General features: G+C 47.5%; 1 protein-coding gene across 14 annotated transcripts in view; it reads left to right on the forward strand.

The window, feature by feature from the left end:
- PTK2 (protein tyrosine kinase 2) overlaps nt 1-22,865 on the forward strand; it is a 258,682-nt gene that overhangs the window by 191,478 nt on the left and 44,339 nt on the right. For all 14 annotated transcript variants that reach the window (XM_064587827.1, XM_064587819.1, XM_064587821.1 and 11 more), the window contains 6 exons: nt 6,400-6,484; nt 7,666-7,766; nt 9,401-9,516; nt 10,426-10,526; nt 13,764-13,853; nt 16,632-16,836. In XM_064587827.1, coding sequence (XP_064443897.1) covers nt 6,400-6,484; nt 7,666-7,766; nt 9,401-9,516; nt 10,426-10,526; nt 13,764-13,853; nt 16,632-16,836 — 698 coding nt within the window. The remainder of the gene's footprint in view (nt 1-6,399; nt 6,485-7,665; nt 7,767-9,400; nt 9,517-10,425; nt 10,527-13,763; nt 13,854-16,631; nt 16,837-22,865) is intronic.

The following is a 22,865-nucleotide window of genomic DNA, read 5'->3' on the forward strand; positions in this document are numbered from 1 at the left end:
TATTTGGCAAATCTTAGCAAATAGAAACCCTTCTTTTCCCCTTTGTTCTTGCAATTGCTTGTGTTTTGCTTTTCTGACTTTTCTTTGAGCTTTGAGACTACTGAATCTTTAAAAAACTAGGCGGATTGGCAAAATAGGCTTGCCAATAGCTTAGTCACTCCCATAGTGCTTTGGTTTTGAGAGTTGGGAAAACTCTGAGAACTTAAGAGAACCAAACTCAGGAATCCCACAGTTGGCTGCACTGTGCCCTTGGTTTAGGGGCTGGACATAGGACCTGTCTGCAGCTGAGTGAACTAGATGCATTTGGGTTTGAGTTTTTTGTCACATACTGAAATGTTAAGTCAGCCCTAAATAATTGAAACACTTTATTTTTCTTTTTTTAATAGGAACTTTCTGAAGAAAAAGTGATGTGTAAAACATTTGATATTTAAGACAATAAAGTATTTATCATAAAAAAAAAAAAAGACTTCCTAACTCTTAGACTTGGCTACACCCACATGAGATGGGAGGGAGGTGCAGCTTCTTGGTAGTTGAACTCGGTACCCTCAGAGCTCCTTGCAGTCTCTAGAATTCAGTGACTTACCAGGACCACACAGATAATGGCGGGGTTCATGGGCTTGATTTCATGCATTTTTAAAATAACTAATCCAGCGGTGCCTGGGTGGCTCAGTCATTAAGCGTCTGCCTTCGGCTCAGGTCATGATCCCAGGGTTCTGGGATCGAGCCCCATATCGGACTCCCTGCTCAGCGGGAGGCCTGCTTCTCCCTCGCCCACTCCACCTGCTTGTGTTCCCTCTCTCACTGTGTCTCTGTCAAATAAATAAAAATCTAAAAAATAAATAAATAAAATAATCCATTTCAGTTGTGAAAATACAAGAGAACATTTTTTTTAATATCCATTGTCTAGTGTTTATTAAATATTTGTTGAATGAGTCCCAGTCCCCAGAAAAATACCAGGGTTCACACTTTTTGTTGAGTATCTTCCTGATATATGTTGTACGTGAGTGTTTATTTTGTTTTTAATGTGGGTGTCTAATTTTATAGTGCAAAGGAATCTACTCATTTCTTGGGGCTCCTATTAAGTCCTTTTTCCAGATTATGTTCTTTAGTGTTCTATAAGATAAGTAACATTTCTTCAAGGATTTTTACTAATCCATCAGACTGCAGCTCAGCACACATGTCACGGCCAGGAACCTGCCACTGGAGACTCCAGTAATTATTTCAGCAACAATTCCTCCGTCACCTACCATGTGACAGCGAAGTGGTGGGGACATGAAAATGAACAAAACAGGCACAATTTCTGCTCTCACGGAACTTAAATCTCTCTGAGACAGAAAGGAACAGACAAAAACAAATACACTGAATGTCGAGCAGGGAAGAAATGCTCTGAGAAAAAAGCACGGGCAAGAGGAGGTTGGGGTGCTCTCCCCGTGAGATGGTAGAAGAAGGCCTTCTGATAGGTGACCCGCAGCAGAGCCCTGAAGCAAGAAGGGAGCAGTCCACAGGAGGCCAGTGTGGCCGCAGTGGTGTGTGCGGGGAGGGCCACGGAAGGAGAGGAGACGGGGTCGGGTGGGCTACACATGGCGACCTGGAGTTCATTCTCAGAGCCAATGCAGAGGCTCGTTCACACGCACTGTTGCCTTCATTTGGCAGGGTGATCGGGCTTCTGTCTTATTATTTGAACCTCTGCTGATCACTTGCACATTCTTTCATCATTATTATCTTAGCCTTAAAAAATCTGCTTTTAAATCTCTTTTTCTCTTAATGAATCCCAGAATAGCCCTTCTCTGGATTTATTTAAGTCTCTTAAAGGTCCACTGGTTGTTAATAATTCAGAGCCTAATCATATCTTTTATGGAGGCATATTGGACGACAGTGTGGTATTTTCAGGGACATTGAAAAGACCTCTCGGGCACCTGGGTGGCTCAGTTGGTTAGGCGACTGCCTTCGGCTCAGGTCATGATCCTGGAGTCCCGGGATCGAGTCCCACATTGGGCTCCCTGCTCGGCAGGGAGTCTGCTTCTCCCTCTGACCCTCCCCCCTCTCATGTACTCTTTCTCTCTCATTCTCACTCTCTCAAATAAATAAATAATTTTTTTTTTTTTAAAGAAAAGAATAGACCTCTCTCTCCCCTAAATATTGCTTGTATTTTAAAGGTTTTTTAAAGTCACACCTTGACCAATAACCCAGCTATGTTTGAATCTGCCTCTTTTTAAAGGTTTTTTAGGCAAAAAAACGAAAACAAGAAACCAACTTTGCTTAGGTTCTGGTCTTGCTCACTTTGAACTGACTTCTCCAACATTCTGATCTCTGTGACCAGCCCCTCTGATGCTCAGCATTCCCCAGGCTTCTGCTGTCCAGTTTGGGGGCCGACAGCCACAAGGGCTACTCCCGTGGACAGATGACGAGACCCTGGTTCTGTTCACATACGGCCCTTTATATACGTGCTCCCCGCGGAATCTTAGGTCCAGCATCCATTTGAAACTCTGAGTTTTAGAGAGCAGTACTTTTTTTGCATGTCTTCAGACTGTCTTGCTTAAAGCATCATGGACAATATTTGAGTATGAATTCACAGGATTGATGATGGTTTTGTAGTCTTACAGAAGTTTCTGTTGTTGTTATTCAGAATTCCTGTTAAAAAGGACATTCCGTGTCATTTCTAGATTATACCAATTGGCCCTGTGTTTAGATGGAGGTAGAATTCATGGTCCTGGTCCTAAAGAAGTTCACCATCTAGTTGAGGAAGACAAAGACTGACTCATTCAAAGCAGAGTAGTTACATCTTAGCGAGGCGTATGGCTAGCGCTTCTAAGAAGGCTCTAAGCCCGGACATTCAGCAGACAGACACTCTTGGTAGCAGTGACTGTCCTGCAGGGACCAGGCCACCATTACCACCTGGAATCCTGCATGCAGGCATGCCTCCTCTGCAGGTTAAGAAAGTGCCCCACATCTGTGTCAGAGTCATTTTGCTGTTTCTATTTCTCTTGTTTGAAAATGTTTAGTATTCTGGAATCATATGGTGTGCAACTAGTGTGAAATCTAAAATTAATACAGTTTAAGGTATTCTTAAGATATACCACAGCTAACTTGTAAATGGCATCTGCATTCAAAAGAAAGGTTTTAATAGCGTTCATTGACTCTGCAGATACGTATTGAGCACCTACTGTGAATTCAGTACTGTTGTAAGGGGAACTTCTTGGCAAACAAGACAACAAGGTACCTCTGTCTTGAAACTTACATTTCAGTGATGGGAAGTAGTAATGATGTAAGTGACAATGTACATTATGTGTATATTGTAACATATAATAAAAATGTGTAGAATAGTGACATTGCAATAACCTGAGAGGCCTGTGGCGCAGACAGTTCTGTGCTTGGAGCTTGTGGTGAGGGTTGTGCAGAGCGGCAGGGAGCTAGAGTGCAGGGCAGGCGGCTGCGTGCTGTTTTAGACGGGACGGTTTGACCAAGGATCTCAGCGCAGCTTCCCGGGGGAAGAGCTTTCCAGTCAGGCAGGACAAGAAGGGCAGCCACGGGAAATGATGTTGGAGCATAGAAAATAAGGCTGGGTGTGAGAGTTCTGAGTAAAGAGGGACCCTGGGGGGGCCACGGCAGAGGGCTGGGCTTTTTCTCCAGTGTCCTGGGGACAGGAGGTGCCTCGGGGAGACTGGGTGCAGAAGGGCACACATTGCCGCTAGGAAAGGAGCTTTGGGGCGAGGTGGTGATGGGGTGGTGGAGCCACCAGTGAGTGAGCCAACAGCAGTGGCAGAGGCCGGGTGGGCAGATTCCGGATGCACGCTGTAGGTAGGAAACACCGGTCTTGCTCCTGGATTGTTGGATCTGTGGGAGCTGAGGGAAACTGAGGAATCAGAACTGACCGCTAGGTTGTTGACCTTAAGCATCTGTGTGACTTCGTGTCTCGAGTGAGGTGGAGAAGGCTAAGGAGGAAACGCGTCTGGTGGTGGGTATCTTAGTGAGGGCTCCCCAGGAAAACAGAAGCCCTAAGCTGTGGGTGCGGTGCCTTCAAGACAGATGTGTTGGGAATTGGCTCATGCGATCCTGGAAGCTGATGCTCCTCAGATCTGCAGCTGGCCATCTAGAGACCCGGAGAGCTGGTGGTTTCTTACTTCCGGTCTGTGTCTGAAGGCCTGAGACCCAACATAACCAGTGCAGGTGTAGTCCAAAGGGGAGGAAAGAAAGCAGTGTCCCAGCTCAAAGGTAATTGGGCAGGAGGAATTTCCTCTTATTTAGGAGAGGATCGGCTTTTTGTTCTATTCAGGCCTTCAGCTGATCAGATGAGGCCCACCATATTAGGGAGGGCAACCTGCTTCACTCAGTCTATCAGTTTGTGTGTTAAATCCATCCAGAAACACTCAGAATATGCTTGACCAAATATCTGGACACGCTGTGGCCCAGTCACCTTGACACATAAAACGAACCATCATAGTGGGATATCTGGAGTCTTGTTTAGGTCGTATCAAGTTTAAAGTAACTTTGCTACATCCTCGTCAAGACAGGGCATGGGAGGGTTGGATATCAGTCTGGGCTGAAAGACGAAGTGAGGACTGGAGAGAGAATTTGGAAGTCAGTGTAGAGGTAGGACTTGGTGCTCAGTGAGGTCGCCTCGAATCGAGCTGGCCCTGGGATTGAGCCCTGGGATGTTCCCGCCCTGAGGAGACAGGAAGCAATGTCTTGTCTTCCCACTGTCCTCCTGACCAGTCTTTTCTGCCTGAGGCTGCTGTTGACATGGACAGAGACTCACGATCCAGTAGCAAGGACTCTTCTGAGAGACCTTGGCAAATCCAGGCTTCATCAACACTCGAGAATCTAGCGTGGGCACTGCTTCAGAGTCGGGTCTTGTGACATCCATCCCGAGCTGTTGCCCCCCACTGCTGCTCGTCACATATACTCTGCCCCCCGGCCCCTGTTGCAGAGGGGACATGCCACTTACAGCAGGACGACCTTGGGCAAGCCGCTGAACCTGTCAGCCTTTGCTGACCTGTCTATAAGATGGGTATCCTGGACCCCTCTGTACCTTGTCAGGCTCTCTTACAGATAACCTGTAGGCCCAGTGAGATAATTTACAAAAAGGACAGAAAGGTTCAAAACCTACTGAGAAAACTAAAGACAGCAAGACTATACAGCCCTCCTCTGGGGCCTCGTGGCTGAATGCTCCTCACACCTGTGTGATGGCTCCTTCGTCTGTCCTCCTCCCCTCTCGGGATCCTCTGGTAAGGGTGTCCGTTCGCCACGTTCTCCTGCTTCTTTCTCTTCCGTCCTGTCCTCCTCCTCTCTCCTGCCTCCTTAACAGAATGCGAGGCACCTTACGAAAATCTCCAGTGTGAAGAATATGTGGTTCTGGCAAAGACAACATAGAGCCAAGGATAAGATAAGCAATTAAGTTGCTAATTATAATCATGCATGGTATTCCATCAAGGCTTGGAATGACCTCATTTCTTGTCTTTCTTAAGCTCTGTCTTTTGAACTCGTTCAAGAAAGTATCAGCTTCTCGGGCAAGCAGGTCCACACGCCTTCTTGGTTTCTCTCCACCTTGCCGGTCACCCTGTTAGTCTGCTGTGTGTCTGCCCTTCTCCCTGACCTCCAGCGCTGCAGTGTGCCCGGGTGCCGTGCTCATGCCCCCGGCCCTGAGGATCTCCTCCAGCCCGAATCTGACCCTGAACTCCACCCAGATTCTCCTTCCCCGCTCTCCTGTGTGCCACGCTGGCTCGCTGCCATCTCATGCCCCTCGCGTCCTAGTTCTAGCTGAGCTGCCTCTTCCCTTTGTCTCACCAGAAACCTGAACTCAGCGTCTCAGCACCCCACCCTGCCCCAAGCTTGTCCCAGCCGCCAGCCTGTCACCACACCAGCCCTCAGGTCCCAGAGCATCCATGACCCCGGCTGTGCCCCTGGCCAGCTCTCGGCCAGTCCCTCCCTCCCTCCTTTGGTTTTTCCGTCCTGGTCTCTGCCTCACATATCCTGACACGCTCCTTCCTTGTCCACAGCACTGCTACCCTCTAAGGTACCCTGTGATCAGCTGGTTTCTTGTGTGTGTTGTCAGTTCTTAGTGGGAAGGTAACCTTGAGCAGAACAGGGAACTTCGCTGCCTTTTGTTCAGTGATGTATCCTGAGCATCTGGAAGGCTGCCTGGCACGTAGCAGGAAGTGAATGTTTGTGGCACAATGAGTGAATGAATTACCTACAACATGTTAACGTGCCTGGACTTTTTTTCTGGGGATTTTGTAGAGTATTTGAAGTGTTCCTCTCTTGAGATTTTCAGTTCTGATTCTGTCTGGTCCAGAATCCACATAGTTGCCAAACACACAGCTTTTCATGAACGTGCCCATTGATTCATAAAGAGAAGCTCTTTTTGCATGTGTGTGTGATTCTGAAATTTCCCTAACACAGGAGAATCCAGCTTTGGCGGTTGCAATTAAAACATGTAAAAACTGTACTTCGGACAGCGTGAGAGAGAAATTCCTTCAAGAAGCCTGTAAGTTTCTAGACATTTCTGTGGAACTCCATGTGACTTTTTTTATCTGTGACATACAAGCTGTCTCTGAAGAAGTAAGAAAAATAATATTCTGGCTTGTCTGTGACAACGGCAGTTACTGTCTTGCCTTGCAAATTAATGCCTGTATCTGCAGAGGCTCATACCCACACGTTGCGCCAGGTAAGCCACGATGTTTAGGGTGTGAGCGTGGACAGATTTACTGTCCCCGTCTCCTTCGGCACCGTGCGGTTGAGCATCCTGGCACTGGGACTGGGCAGATGTAGAAATGAGTCCAGCCCGGGTGCCAGCAGGCCCTAGAGTTGGGGGTGAGCAGGACAGACACGGTCCCCACGTGAGGGAGCTCACAGACCAGGGAGAGAGCCGGGACCGGGCCGGGTGCCCCGCCTCTGTGCAGTGCTGCCCTTCGGCTCTCCGCTCACACGTGCGGGGTGAGACTGCGGGGAGGGCCGTGCGTGGGTAGCTGCTCTCTGCTGAGTGCACACTCGTGGAGAGCCAGGACCCCGTCCTGCTTGTACACATCTCCACCTGCCCTCAGTCTGGGATGTCCTTCCTGCTTCCACATCTGACCGTGCGCTTAGAGTAGTTTTTCCTCAGGAGGCTTTGTCACAGGACCACGTTTTCTCCTTCCTAAGTATTTGAAACTAAATAAACACTGCCTAGAAGTTAGTATTGCCCCTCTCTAGGCTTTAAGCTCCACGGGGCTAGGACCCTGTCTGCTGTGCTCACTGCTCAGGCCCAGTGCCCAGCATAGCACTGAACCCATGAGAGGCGCTCAGGGGACACTGGTCATGTGATTGAATCTCGGTGTCCTTCATTACATGGACATGGAACAAATGCTTTCTACCCTCCATTTCAGGAAATATTTACCACCCAGCAGTCCAATAAATTAGTAAGTCATAGAGTAAGTCATATTGACTTGATCAGTATCATTTTCCTCAAAATTGTATTGTACTTTCATCAAAAGAAAAAAGTCTGTCTTTAATCCTGTTCCTGTATCTCTGTATCCGGTATCTTAAGGACGAGACAAATCCTGGCAATGACTTCTGCCTCAACTAGTTTATTTCTACAGAGTGCCTAGGCCAAGAAAACACAGAGTACATCAGTCCCCCTTACCTACTACTCTATCAGAAGAATAACCGGGGACAACTGTTTTTCCCTAGTAACAATGCGTCAGTTTGACCACCCTCACATTGTGAAGCTGATTGGTGTCATCACGGAGAACCCTGTCTGGATAATCATGGAGCTGTGCACGCTGGGAGAGGTACCCTGATCCTCGGACCGGGCCTGGCAGGGCAACTGCCAGCCCGTTTGTCACAGTGTCAACGAAATGATAGTCTTGTGCTTGGCGTTCGTTCAGACCACCCTGGGTGTTTGGTGTCCTTTGTTTAAGAAAGGGGAGTGTGTGAAGGGTACCCTGTGGTTTGGGCTCAGAGACACTAGCGTCTTCCTGGTTAAATTCCCAAGCCATGCCCTAACTCAGTCCTGAAGGCAGTGTTGACCAAGTGGTGCTTTCTTCCTCTCTGGTGCTGCTGCCTACCGCTAGCCCAGGGATCCAAGGATGAAAGAGGCACTCTTAACGGAACTCAGATAAATTAATGCTGCGTTTACGTAAATCTGCAGTAACTTACTCTGCTTGAGAATTCATTGTATGGTGTCTTTCAGACCAACTGATACTAGTCACAGTTTCTTTTGAAAATGTGAGTAACACATGTGGACAGCTCTCCTTATTTGACTCTCTCCAGAACACAGAAATTCCTTAGTTAGGGTGTCACCATCACCTGGAAACTTGTTAGAAGCCAGATTCTTGGGCCCTCGCCCAGGCCTGGCGGATCAGACCCTCGGCAGGGCCGGCGGGGCCCAGCACCTGTTCTCCGGGCCACGCTGTAGCCTGCATGCTTGCGGATGAACACAAGTCAGTTTTCCAGGTGTCTACACTTCACTTACTGGTACTAAAGCTCAGTAATTTAGCCTGAAACATTAGTTACATTTCTTCTCTAATTTTAAAGGACATCAAACACAGTTTTGCTTTTTGTGGAGATTTGGGGGTTCTGCTTAGCAGCCGAGAGCAGTTTGGGTCCTTGCACCTCTGCATGACAACCTCTGCCTCCCTCCCCCTGCGGGCTCCCCGCTGCTCTCCTCTGTGCTTGATAACCTAGTTTCTGGATGAAATGACTTCAGGTCTTTACAACATCTCTTCTTCCTCTGCCCCACCTTTCCAAATCAAACAGAGTGCTTACATACATTTTTTGTTCACAGTATTTTTCTACTTTTGCTTTTGGAGAATTTGCCAGTTTTCCTGGCTTAAACTTATTACTAAAACTTTCTCCTTTATGTATAGATTTTGTAGAATTAGAGTTCAATCGTCTGTCTTCCTTTGCCATGCTAGCATTTAGCTGAACTGATCGTGACAATAGTAATAGGACTGATAAGCCCCGTGGGGTAAATACCAACACCTTTCTGTACCCAAAACTTCCTGGAGGAGGATGGGAGAACTTCTTGCCTCCCCTTCCTCCTCGTACCTGCCTGGGATACAGCGAAGTGTGGGGTGCAGGCGTGCTGGCCGTGTGAGGGCTAACTCCGTCTGTTTGTCCCCCTAACTCTTAATCTAGCGGTAGTTCACACTTCTATTCATTTCCTGGCAGCATCTTTCTGTATTTTTTCAGAAATTTGTCTGCAGTCATGAAGATTTCAGTTTTATAGTAGGATTCAAATAAAGAACAATTAATCATAATTTCTGAGCTAGTATGTTTCATTCTGCCCCTTTGTTTTAGGGGAGAATTGAAGCCATTCTCATAAAAGTGTGGAAATGGGCAGCATTGTTGAATGCAGCTCCTTTGCTGTTGATTTCTGTTCTCTGTCACTAATTCTTTTTTATCTTGGTCACTGTTCCAAAAGCTGAGGTCATTTCTGCAAGTGAGGAAGTACAGTTTGGACCTAGCGTCTTTGATCCTATATGCCTATCAGCTTAGTACAGCTCTCGCGTATCTGGAGAGCAAAAGATTTGTGCACAGGTAAGATCCAGTCATAAAGCTGGTAAGCTGCCCTCTGGACAGGGGAAGGGGATGGTAGCGGGGAAACCGGAGGGAGGAGACACTCACTGTGCCCTGTGACTCTTTGTACTGCTGGACTCTGTCGTATGTAGACGGTACTGGAAAGTCAGGCAGCACCTGTCCCAGCCCAGGGAAGACTCGTGGCCTGTTTGTACGCACAGTTAGAGGGTTTTCCTCACATGGAAACATTGGTTTGCTCTCAGGCCAGTTCTCTCTTCTGCAAATGCTGTTGAGAGACTGTACACGGTCCTAGAGCAGTGAGCATGTAGACTAAGACAGACACTGTCCTGGGAATGCCCCAGGCCCCAGAGGGTCATGAGTGACATCTGTGGCATTCTGTGGAATTTCTATTTCTTATCCGGGTCCTTAGTTTGAATGCAAGGGAAAGCCCTTACAGTTTGCCCACTACTTTATTATCCAGCATGAAAATAAATTCCATGAGCAAAATCATTTACAAGGGTCTAGATGATGGCTTTTATTTTAGGTGATGAGATCTTTTAGTGGTAGCAGGGTTACAGATCCCAGTCGTGCATCCCTGTCTGTCTGTTAATGCAGGTGGTAATATGATTATATGAAAAGTAATAATTCCTTTTTTATTTCTTATTCTCAGATATTTGTTATTTGAGAGTATACTTTGCTGTCATTCAAAATACTGATTATCGTATTAATGAGTAAATATCTGCCAGAAGGAATATATTTGAAGTTAACTCATAAGAGTGTCTTTTTTTCAGTGTGTAATAAATCTGTTTGTGTTGTCTATAAGCTGTCTTTCAAAGTACCTATCAGTATGTCTTTATATAATATAGATGAGTTTGTGGGTTTGTTTTTTCCTTGTATTAAAATTTCTTATCCCAAATTCTTCCTTGTCAGGGACATTGCTGCTCGGAATGTTCTGGTGTCCTCTAATGATTGCGTAAAACTAGGAGACTTTGGATTATCCCGATATATGGAAGACAGTACTTATTACAAAGGTAAGGAATCAGAGCAATAAAGAGGCAATAAGCTCAGAATCTTTAATGATTTTTTATTTCTTAAAAAGCTGTGTCCTAGTAAGCTCAGCTGATTTTTGACAGAGGCATAAAATAAGTTCAGTAGAAGAAAGACAGCCTTTTCAATCCATGGGGCTGGAGTAGTCAGACATCCAGAGACAAAAAATGGACCTCAGCGTGACTCACCCCACATTAACTCAGAGTGGACCATAGACTTAATTATAAAACATAAACCATAAAACTTTTAGGAAAAACATAGGAGTAAGTCTTTGGGATCTAGGGCTAGACAAAGGGTCCTTAGACTTGACACCAAAAATATGATCCATAAAAAGAAACACTTGATAGATGGGACCTTATCAAAATGAAAACTTTTAGCTCCGCAAAAAAACCCTGTTAAGAGGGTGGAAAGGGAAGGTGCAGACCTGGAGGATGTTTGCCAGGCACAGTGCCCGCCTGCAACCACAAGTTATTCCACGAAGGACTAGTGTCCACAGTGTGCAGTGAGCTCTCAGAATCCAGCTGGGAAAACAGAAACCAGGAACACGACGTGGACAAACAGTGGACAGAGAGGCTTTACTGAAGAGGATACGCGGAGGGCAGAGAAGCCCGGGCAGAGGCTCAGACCACAACAAGGTAGCATTGCACACTTGTCAGAATGGCTAAAATTAAAACTAGTGGTAATACCAAATGCTGGCAAAGATGCAGAGAAACTGCATTACTCAAACATTGCTTGTGAGAATGTAAAATGGTACAGCCACTCTGGAAGAGTTTCACGGATCCTTTAGAAGTTAACTGTGCAGCTACCGTACAACCCAGCAGTTACTCTCCTGGGTACTTACTCCTCGCAGAGAAATGAAGGCTCACATTCACACAAAACCTGCATATGGAATGTTCATTGCAACTTTATTTCCAGTAGCCAAAAATTGGAATCAGCCCCGACGTTCTTCAGATGGCAAACATAGACACCTCACACAAGTGGGGCTGGATACGTTGACTCGGTGGAAGCAGTCAGACTGAAAAATCTCCAGTCTGCTGACTCCAGAGACTTTGATCAATTGGTTTTAGAGCTGAAATCCAGCTCCTGTGATTCTTCTTTAATTTTGCCAATTTTGGAATCAGTTTGACTTGGTTCTTTAAATTATTATTGAACAAATATTTTTATTAACAGATGTTCATATCCCTAGTATCTCAGCTAAGGTTTGGATTACAAATCCACATTATGCTCTTAGTGTATATTCTAATTCTTACTACCACTTTTTTTTTTTTTTAAGATTTTATTTATTTATTCATGAGAGACAGAGAGAGAGAGAGAGAGAGGCAGAGGGAGAAGCAGGCTCCCAAGGAGCAGGGAGCCCGATGCAGGGCTCGATCCCAGGACCCTGAGATCATGACCTGAGCTGAAGGCAGACGCTTAACCATCTGAGCCACCCAGGCGCCCCTTACTATCACTTTTGAGAGCCAGTTTCTTTCTCAGTTTTTTAAATTCTTATATTGTGGCAAAATGAGGCCAGATTTTTACATACAAAACCAGTCTCCTTCGTTTCATACCATGGCTTATGACTGTTCTCTTTCCGTATGTCTTCTGTGTACTACAGCTTAGAACAATTTTAACAGATTTTCTGCTTTGTGAAAGGAGAATTCTTGGGTTGTTCATTCATTTCAGTTAGTCCTTTAACATAAAAATGACCAAGCCAGCTTTCTGCTGTTTTTAAATTCATTTCCTATCCAGCTCAAGCCCTGACGGGTCCAGGTTCTGGACTTCTGGTAAAGAGCTGACCTCCAAACAGCTTGATGACTGAGGTTTCATATCACGTAGACAGCATTTAAAATGAGCAGTTGACAAATTCATGTATTTGTTGTCATCTCAGGTCAGTAAGTGCAGATTCCATTAGGCTTCAGGAGAACACCCCCAAAAGGTTGGGGATGCTTTATTCAGGACACACACAGGTGTAGAGTAGTTTGTTTGGAAGGAATTGAACAAAGGATTTGACTTCACTTGTCATGAAGGTGCTTGAAGTTAAGTGGGAAAAAAGAAATGACTCGAATGAAGTTGTCTCCTGATGGAAGGTGCTCAAAGGCACGTGTTGCTCACAGAAGGAAGTCCAGACGAGGCTGGCAGAGCACAGGCACCTCCGCGACCCGGGGCTCCCTCCCCTGTGGACTCCGTGCCCCTGCTGCCTTCTCGGACACACCGCTCAGCTGTGGGCTTCCTCTGCTCCCAGGGCATCCGGCATTTACTCAGTGTCTGTGTCACACCCCGTACCATAGCTTTTAGAATTAGAACTCCTTGAGGAGAGGTACTCTGGGCTGTTCCTCTTGTAAGCCAGCAGTTGAAGGAATGTTCCGTGAGGTGGTGAGTTTCCTTTGCGGCACAGAAGGAAGGTCTGTTAGACCTCAAGAGGAGGACGATTTAGACTCACCTAAGAAGTACACATTTTCATTCCATCCATCGCCTGTCCTGCTCTTTACATACCAGTGAAGGTATAGTTGTCAGTCCTCGTTACATATTCCATATTCGTGCCTTTGCGTGGTTGCTAAAATTTGTAGCTCCCGAAGTCATACAGTGCTTTCATAGTCACGTGTTCACATGCACGGAGCAGTGGAGGACCAGAGCCTGTCTCCGCGGGAGGATGGAAGGGGGAGGGGGCGGGGCAGGATAGCTTGAGCCCCTCTGGCCTTGAACCCCCGCTTGGGCACCTGGCGGTGGGGTGGCCTCAGGTAAGTCACCTAACGTGTCTGAACCTCGTTTTATGAAGAAAATAGAACCTACCAGGATGAGTTGGTTTTCAGGGTTTAAGATTATAATCTGTGCGAGATGTGTATGTGCATGTACACATTTCCCCCAGGAACAGTGGTTCGGTGGTTGTAGAAGCGACTGGGTGTCGTCAGCAGAGGTCCCAGCTGGTGGGTCAGGATCTGTTGCATAACCAAGCTGCAAGCTGGGAGCACCAGTTAACGGGGCTGCCTCGCCCTCGCTCGTCCCCGCCTCTCCGCCCGGAGGAGGGCTGCTGTGCTTTATTTCCCTGCCACAGGCTAACCAGATCACCCCAGACCTCGCCACACCAAGGAAACAAAAAGTAGTTCTTCCAAATAAACAGAAAGTCCAAAGGGTCAGATATTTAAAGCTTTTTGTTTTGATACTAAAAATCCCAGCTAGCTATAACTTAGATCCTTGAGCAGATAACAAGGAAAATTCACTTTCTAAAATTAATCTTCTAGCTTCCAAAGGAAAATTGCCAATTAAGTGGATGGCTCCAGAGTCCATCAATTTTCGACGTTTTACCTCAGCTAGTGATGTATGGATGTTTGGTGAGTATTTTGAAAAGTTTTGTGTTTTTAAATTACATTTCGTATACTCTACAAAACAGACTTAGCCTTAGCTCTTTTTGGAGTATTTAGGCTAATCTGCCTTCCCTTGCCTGACCGCTCCTTCAGAGATGTCCTCTTGGTTCATTCGACAGTCACTGGGCGCACATGGAGCGCCAGCTTTGGGGGTGACTCCTGTGAGGTCCCGCTGTCTGAATCCCCCTCCCTTCTCCAGGCCTCTCTGTCTCCCTGTGCCATCTCTGCATTCCTCCCTGGGAGCAGTCCTAGCTCTTTCCTTCCTTCTCTCCTCTCTTTCTCTCTGCCATCTCGTTCGTTCTTTCTACGTGAATGACTTTAAATGGTTGACCTGTCCTCTGGTTCTGTGCTAGCTTCTCAGCTCCAGAATACCTACCGTGGTGTTTTCCTCATTGTCCTGGAGTCCAGCCTCCTTCCTGACTTGTCTCAAGGCTTGGAAGTTTGATCCTTTGTCTCCTGTGGCATCTGTTTTCACGCCTACTCTGTGCCTTCCCGCCTGCTCCGAGTCAGTCGCTGTCCTGCTCCGCGGTTGTTCTGGTACCTTTTGACTATGACCGTGTGGCCCTCGCTCATTCGGCACTACTTACTTCAACTACTTCATCAAATTTTAAATCACTCTCCCCTTTCCATATGGATGATACTCCTTCCCCACCCCACTCTTCCGGTGTCACTCCTTCCGCCTGGAACACGTCCTAACACCCTCTCCCCGGGTGAAATTCTAACCTTCGGGGTCACCTAAAATGTCCCCTCTTCATGAAGCCTTATGTAGCTGGTGTGTTTTCCAGACATAACCTCCCTTCCTCTGTGTTCCCTGCACTTCCTGTCTCTGCCATGACACTCGCACATTGATCTTGTGGGCAGTCTTGTGTGCGAGTGTTCTCTGCTAGATTTTAAACTACTTCAGGAGAGATGCCCTGATAAGGTTATGTACCTTTTTTCCGCGATGATTAAAAATAACATACATCAAGTATGTGTTATTTTTTCTTCTGTTTACTTGCTATTGGTTTCATCTAGTGCCCTAAGTGATAACAGGTGAAGGAAGGAACTTTTTCTCCAGAGCAGGAAATAGCGTGACATGGTTTAGAAAGGGCTCTGGGGTCTGACTGACGTGGCTTCACCTCCCAGGACCTCGCTCATCTGCTGTGTGACCCAGAGAGCCAGTTGCTTATCCTGTCAAGGAAATTTCAGTTTTCAAAGATTCTAAGATGCCTGTTTTTTCACATTGTAACTTCTCTGGAACTGGTGTCCTAAATCAGTGGCATTTTATGGTCGGTGTTAGTTGGGGACGTGTCTTCCGTGGCCTCCTTGCCTGCACTCGTATGGACTTTGTTCATCCCAGTGTTACTTCCTTGTCTGAATGCGTTTGGAAGCGCTCCTTGGTAAGAATAAAGTAATTCCAAGAGGTAACAGAGGATGGTGCCATAACTTAGTTGCAGTATTTTCCCCCATTTTTGGTCATATAAAAATACTGTTGTATTTTATAATCAGCGGCATCTTAGATTTGATCAAGTACAGTGTTTAAAGAAATGTAAGGTGTAAGGATAATATATGTAAATTTCAAAGAGGGGATGCCAGAAACCTATTAAGGTGTGGAGAAATGATGCCCGGCGCTGTTGTTAGTAATGATGTCATAATTTCTGGCGAGAAATGCAGAACTAAGGCGTTATTTTTGGCATACACTCTTCACTCTGGAACGACGAGAATTCGGAAAACGTCAGAATGTCGTTCACGTTGGTAGGATAATGGGCCTTGCTTCCTTTAAGGCACACCCCGCTGTAGGTGCCAAAGACACTGAAGCAAGGTGCCTCTCCTCAAGCCCGTGACACGGCGTGCAGGGAGGACGGGGGCCAAGCCGGGGCTTGCCCGGGGCTGGCAGGAGGCACACACACAGAAAGAGAAGCACTTGTGCAGAAGAGAAGGGAAGGGGCACTAAGTGTGGGGAGGCTAGCACAAGCAAAGGCGTGCGTGCCGGGGAGGCAAGGCTGCCAGATCAGCCTGCGAGACATGCGAAGCCACCCACTGTCCCCACCAGCCAGAGCATGTGGTCGTCATTCTCCGCCTTAGACTCCGTGCGCTCGTTTACTTTAGAAGTGAGCTTTCAGGTGTTGTTCAGAGGACACCAAGAAAGCATGTGGTCTGCAAGGGTGGAGTGTGAGTGAGGGGTCTGTGGGCAGGGCCACTGCAGCCCAGGGAGTCCAGAGCTTGCCCATGGGGGCAGGGATCCCCTGACCAACTTGTGCATAAGCTAGATGACAGTGCCGACGTGCACCCTAGCCAGGAATGGGCTACCTCGTGAAAGGAGTCTGAGTATTCTAAAGGTGTAAGGCTTAAATTTTAGTATTTTCTTTTGTTAGGCTTCAGGTCAGCTGCCGTAATCATTAGGAGGCTGGACTGCAGTGGAGGGCAAGGGAAAATTCATTCAGCCCCTTTTGAACTGGTTCATTAAACCATGAAGGATCACTGTACCTGGTGGGCCATTTTCTAAGGATTTTTAGAAAAGTAAACCTCTTAGAAAAACTTGGGGTTTTTTTGGGAAATAACTTAATATTTCATTATTTGCGTCATATTAAATTAATACTGCTATTCTTATTTATAACAGAGTTCATTGAATGCTGCTTTATTTAGCTGATTTGCCCAAAATCACACAGCTGGTCCTCTTGTGCCAGCTATGAAGTTACTCCTGAAACATGGGCATTCTTCTCTTCCCACCAAGTTCACAGTTCTGTTTTCATTCCCACTTCACAGGTGTATGTATGTGGGAGATACTGATGCATGGTGTGAAGCCTTTTCAAGGAGTGAAGAACAATGATGTGATCGGTCGAATTGAGAATGGGGAGAGATTACCAATGCCTCCAAATTGCCCTCCTACCCTCTACAGCCTTATGACGAAATGCTGGGCCTATGACCCCAGCAGGCGGCCCCGGTTCACTGAGCTCAAAGCTCAGCTCAGGTAGGAGTGGGGGGAGTGAGGGCCGGGGCTGGGGCAGGCTCATGCGGCTTCTCCCATGCAGTCGTAGCGTTTGAGGTCATTCTATCAGGATGGCTAAGGCTAACCTCTTCTCCAGCAAACATAATTACTTATTAACTGGTTTGCATTTATTTATGCCTTGCTAGAATCCTCAGGAGATTGTATCTTAAAATCTTAAGAAACTCCAGATTAGGATCAGATCTCTCATCCCCTGACATCTGACTGAGCATGGCTTACAAGATCCATGAGAACCTGGTCCCTAGTTGCCCATCCAGTTCCATCTCCCACTCCTCCTCCATCTCCAGCACGCTCCTAACTGCTTACGCTTCTCCTGGCATGGCCCGCCATCTCTCACGTGCTGTTTTCTCTCCCGGGGACGCCTTCCCCCAGCTGTCCCAGCTGCTAACCACTTCTGTGGTCTTCAGAATCCAGCTCGGATGTTAGCTCCTTCAGGGGACTGCCCTGGTCGGCCCTGCCCACAAACAGATAGCCACTCTTTGGCGCCTTTATGATGCTACTGTTTGTTGTCATCAGAACATCCACATGACCTATGCAGCTGCCATTTCATGGCTCCTGATTTGTGCCAGCCACGGCCAGACCCAAACCTCCAGTAGCTCCCGGTTCCTTCAAGGGAGCACGCAGGGACCTGTTAGCGTGCTGAGCCCCTCAGAGTGTCTGCACAGAGTTGACCGTGCCACCTGGCTTGGAGAATTTCTCATTTGCACGCCAGGCTCTAAGCTCTCCATGGGCATCACTGTGTCTTACCTGCTTCTGTGGCCCCGGCGCAGGCATCTAACACGTGCTCAACAAACAGTTGTCGAATTGAAGTCTAGACTGAGACTCGATACTGTAATAAATAAGATATTTTAATGTAATACGTATACATGGGAGCGTTACTGTGTGACCAACACCATGATGTAATGTGTGCTGTAAAACCTGTCTTCATATTTCCCTGATTCTATGTGAGATTTTTAAAACTTGGTGTATCTTCGTCTTTTTTCATAGAAAATGACCAAACATCAGGGTCCAAAAGACCCGGGGGCTCCCCTGGCCCATCCTTGTCCCCCAGCGCTTGGAGCCTTCTAGACTGCCTGTAGCCCCAGCTCATCTTCAGGCAGCTCGGCTTGCTAGCCAAGGCTCCGGGCAAGGAGCGTGTTTCACGAAGAATGAAGGCTGATAGGGAGAGGTGTAAAAGATTCACCCAGTCAGGAATTACTGGCTAAGCTCCCACTTTATTCTAAGCCAGGTTCTGTGGACTCAACCATGAACAAAACACAGTCCTGCCCCCGGCATCTGCAGCCCGGTGGAAGAGATGGGTCAGCCATCCCTCACCATACAGTGAGTGGCACACTCTGGAAGGGGCTCCTCCTTGGGCCCCGTGCTGTGCACCTGCCGGCCTGGTCCCACCCTTCCGGGCCCCGGAGACAGCACAGCTCCGCCTTCCACATGACAGTCCTTCAGGTGTTTCTACACAGCTTTCTTCAAGCTAAAAATCTCCAGTTTCTTAACTCTCATACAATTCATGATACATGCTCTCACTTGCTAGAGCTGGATTTTGAACGTGCTTTATTTCATGTTTTGCTCATACATTTTTTTGTTCCTCCTTGATCTTTCCTCAGAATTAGACAGATTCTGTCCTTGAGATTCCTCCCCTCTCTGACACCAGTGCCATCGTTCCTCCTGCCTGCCTCCCAGACACCTCCTTTACGCCCCGACCTGCTGCTCCACGGTCGCCCTGTGTATTGCCCACACGTCCGTCCCAGGCCGCCCTCCTTTCTCTCAGTATGCTTCCTGGGCCGTGCCAACCTCTCACCTCTGTCTGTCTTCAGCTTCCGTCCTGCCTTTTCTCACAAGGCCCAGAGCCGTGTTCGCATTGCTGCTGAGCATCATGTTCATCCTAAAACAAGTCTGTTGCCTTGCCTCCCAGGCAGCCCCTGGCCCTCACCTTCAATAGGCCCCAAAGGTGCCTTTGCGTTCATCTCCATCTTGGAGTGAGCAGTAATTCCTCGCCGCCCCCGGCTGGCCGGCTGGGCACCCCCTCCCCTGCTCCTCCACCTGGGCTGTCCATCCATCTGGCAGAGCCCCTTAGTTGATCTTCTGAAACATCGCTGTGGACGAGTGGCTCCCTTGCTCGAACAGCCCTCAGTGGGCTCCCGTGACTCCTGTATTAGGTAGAGGCTTCCAGAGCAGACTGAAGATTCCTTCCATCGCGGCCCACCCCTTTCTCACACTGTGACCGCACTAACCCCCCTCGGCCTGGAACTCCTCCTTCTCCTCCCGGTGAAATCCTACTCCTCTTTCTCGGCTGCTTTCACACGCCGGCTCCTCCGTGGCTCCACAGCCGACGAGCCTCTGCCCGCGGAGTCTCCAGAGCACTTTGTTCTTCTTGTCGTGCTACCCTGCGCTGCCCCAGATGGCTGCCCCCGTGTTCACTGTGAGCAGCACGAGAGCTGAGCCTGGGGCCCGGTCTCTGGGCCAAGAGGACTACAGCACCTTTCCTGCCCTCGAGGAGCTCACAGTCTAGTATGTCTCAGCCCTACTAGACTGAGGCTCCTTGAGGGCAGGGATCGTCATACTCGCCTCGGTGCTGCGCGCACCTGCAGGCCAGGGGCCTGCGCACAGTGGGGCCCCACGGCCGCTCCAGTAATGGCTTAGTGCATGAAACCTCACGTCAGGGTTCACTGAAGGCCTGTTTCTTTAGGTAAAGTAGTTCCAAGAACTATCCAAGGTGAATTTTTAGAACTAAATATAACGATTCCATACACACACACATGACTATATAACATAGCTAGGCTGTGATTTATGCATCTTCTGCAGTTAGCACAGGCCACTGAGCGTTCATTTGTTCTGTGTTTTCCTGTGTCAGTCAGAAATGGAGTTTGACTTTGCATTTTATACATGTATAATATGGCTACCGAAGAGGCCAATAAAATTTAACTTCATAATAGCTTGCTTGGACATTTATAAATGTAACAGTGTGTCATAGTAATTAAACAGATTCTTTTATTGAGTTTTACAAAATTTATACTATATCGAAGATTGTTTAACAAAGTAATAAACTTCAGACAGTCTTTACCCCAGAGGTCAGTTAAAAATGTTTCCCAAGTCCCATCCTCCATTTCTACCTTAAAAGAAAATAATTTTGGGGCACCTGGGTGGCTCAGTCATTGGGCGTCTGCCTTCGGCTCAGGTCGTGGTCCCAGGATCCTGGGAATGAGCCCCGCATCGGGCTCCCTGCTCCTCCCTCTCCCACTGCCCCCGCTTGTGTTCCTCTCGCTCTGTCAAATAAATAAATAAATAAATCTTAAAAAAAAAAAAGAAGAAAAGAATTTGGGGGCGCCTGGGTGGCTCAGTCGTTACGCATCTGCCTTCAGCTCAGGTCATGATCCCAGGGTCCTGGGATCAAGCCCCGCTTCGGGCTCCCTACTCCGTGGGAAGCCTGCTTCTCCCTCTCCACTCCCCCTGCTTGTGTTCCTGCTCTCACTATCTCTCTCTCTCTGTCAAATAAATAAATAAAATCTTTAAAAAAATAATAATAATAATAATTTGAATGGATGCAGATCACCATGGGATCCCACACAGCTGTGGGCCATACATTTGTTTGTCTGTTATTCTGAGTTGAGAGAAGTGGCTCTAGGGATGAATCTTGTCCAGCAGAGTCAGACAGCACTTGGGTCAGACTTCCGTGGGTGGATCTCCATGACTCCAAGCATCTGTCCTCCTCACGTCCCACTTTCTTATTCGTAGATGTGAATCCACAGAGAAGGACGAGGAGGTGAGCCTGCGGGCAGCCTGGTAGCAAGTGTAAAATCTCCCCGGTAGGAACACCCTGCGAAATGACTCCTTCTGTGTACTGTGGTGTGCTTGCCCTGTAGGACTGACAGGCTGTAAGAGTGCCCCAAGTAGCTTTTGAATGGAAAAATCATATAATCCCTGGTTAATTCAGTTAATTCTTTGATAGCTACTGTGCCAAGAAACCACAATAAGCAGCTTTAGTATCTGCCCTTGTATCACTTTGGAAGACGCTCCATGATTTGAACTGGTGTCTGCCACAGTGCTTTTCAGGAAGACCTCTCGAACAAATACCATGTTCCTTGATAGCCGGTCTCAGGCCCTTGAGCCACGCGCTTCCTCACGTCACTTCATCTTAGCCCTCACCGTCCTTGGAGATGTAGATGGTATCACCACCGTGGGTTCACAAAAGAGGGGACTGAAACTCTGAGCTTAGGCAGCTCACCTGAGGTCCCAGAGCTGGAACTCGCAGCGAGCCCACCTGAGTCCGGGGCCCAAGCTGTCAGCTGGCACACTCTGGGCCTTGACCTGAGACACAGCTAGATGTCCTTACGTGCTCCGTGTTGTGATTGCGACTGGTGAGCAAATTGCTAATGCTTAGTTAAAAAGGGAAAAGAAGGAAGGAAAAAAAAAGTGTTATAAGGAATCCTTGAAGCTGGTTTTCTTACGTTTTTTTGACTGTCAACCAGAGAACGTCCCCAAAGGCAAGGGCAGTGTGTCTGGCATAGGAACACAGGCCCTCACCCATGAACTTGGAGGGCTGCCTGGCTGCTGTGCGCTGGCCCCAGAGCGTTTGTCCTGTTCACTGTGTTTTGTGTCACCTCTTGAGTGTGCCGCACTTTGCCGCTCTGGCCCTCGGAGCCCCGGGTACGGTAGGGAGCATTGTGGAAGCTGACCGTGAGGCTCTGCGCGGTGACAGAAGCCAGCACGTGTGGGTGCAGCCTGCCGCGTCGGCCTTGGGGGCAGGGGGTTGTTTGTCATCGTGAGTTAATACTGTCGTGTTTGCTTTCGAACATTATCAAGCAAAGCTGGCCTTTGAGAGATTTGTCTGGTTAGGACGCAGCTTGGAGTGGCTACAGCCCCAGACTGATGGCACGTTTTTCGCACTACGTCTCAGCATCATAGTCCAGTGAAGTGTCAGGGCTCCTCGGGACACAGACTGGTTTTGGTCAGTCTGTGAGGGTGCCGGCCCCTTGGGGGGGCGGGGAGGAGTTTAACCTGGGAAGGTACAGACAGCACTTGAGTTGGGAGGAATTTAACCTTCTGTTGAGAGTTATGTGTGTTGTGTTATGAAGGTTACAGTTTAAAAAGAAATTTGAAAAGGCTGGGTGACCTTGGGCGAGTGACTTTACCTCCCTGTAGGAGCAGGGTCACACAGCCCTCCTGCAGTCTGGTTTCCAGGGTTACGTGAAATGATGTGAAATGCTTCCAACTGTACGTGGCTCGTGGCTCGGGTTGGTCACACACTGTTACAGCTGCGCTAGGAGCAGTAACAACGAAGCTTTTCCTGAAGATCCGGAAGGGACCCGGCAGCCTTAGAGTGAAGAAAAAGTATCAGTTGCTGTTAAAGAAAAACCTGGTTATTTGAATTCAAAAGTGTGAGCTATCATTTTCCAGATACCAAAACACAAAGACATTTTATAGACACGTTACAGAGACACGGATTTTAAATTTTTAGTCTGTGAACAGCATCTTATACAAGTCTTTTTAATCTTTTCTGACTCTATCCTAGTATATGGACTCTGAATTAAAAGCTCTAGGTTTGATTGATGATAGGAGTTATTTGTGCTTCTTCTCTGTGTATTTTTTTAAGTAGTTTTGTATTTGCTTCCAAAATTCCTTTCAAAGGTGGTGTCTGAATTCCTCCTTAGTCATCGTACCAGTATTTCCCTTCCCTTGCCAGCCTGTTGGGTCTAGATATGATCTAGAAGAGTAATTGATTTCTCAGTTAGTCCTATAGATGTCTTAAAACGTTCACGGCGTCTGGGGGTGCCTGGCTGGCATGGGCAGAAGAGTGTGTGGCTCTTGATCTCGGGGTCATGTCTATTGGGTTTTGAGATTACTTAAGTAAATTTGTAGAAACCTTAAATAAAAAATTATAAAAAACATTCACAGCGTCTCTGAATTTCAAGGGGTTTTTGGGGTTTTTTGTGTGGTTTTTTTGGTCCTTAGCCTTACCAGTAATTAGAAGTAAAGAGTAAATTGAAATTTAATAGGAA

Source organism: Mirounga angustirostris, unplaced genomic scaffold, assembly GCF_029215605.1.
Source record: "Mirounga angustirostris isolate CCGP_5_RB_7025 unplaced genomic scaffold, mMirAng1.0.hap1 SCAF_4, whole genome shotgun sequence".
Taxonomy (NCBI): Eukaryota; Metazoa; Chordata; class Mammalia; order Carnivora; family Phocidae; genus Mirounga; species Mirounga angustirostris.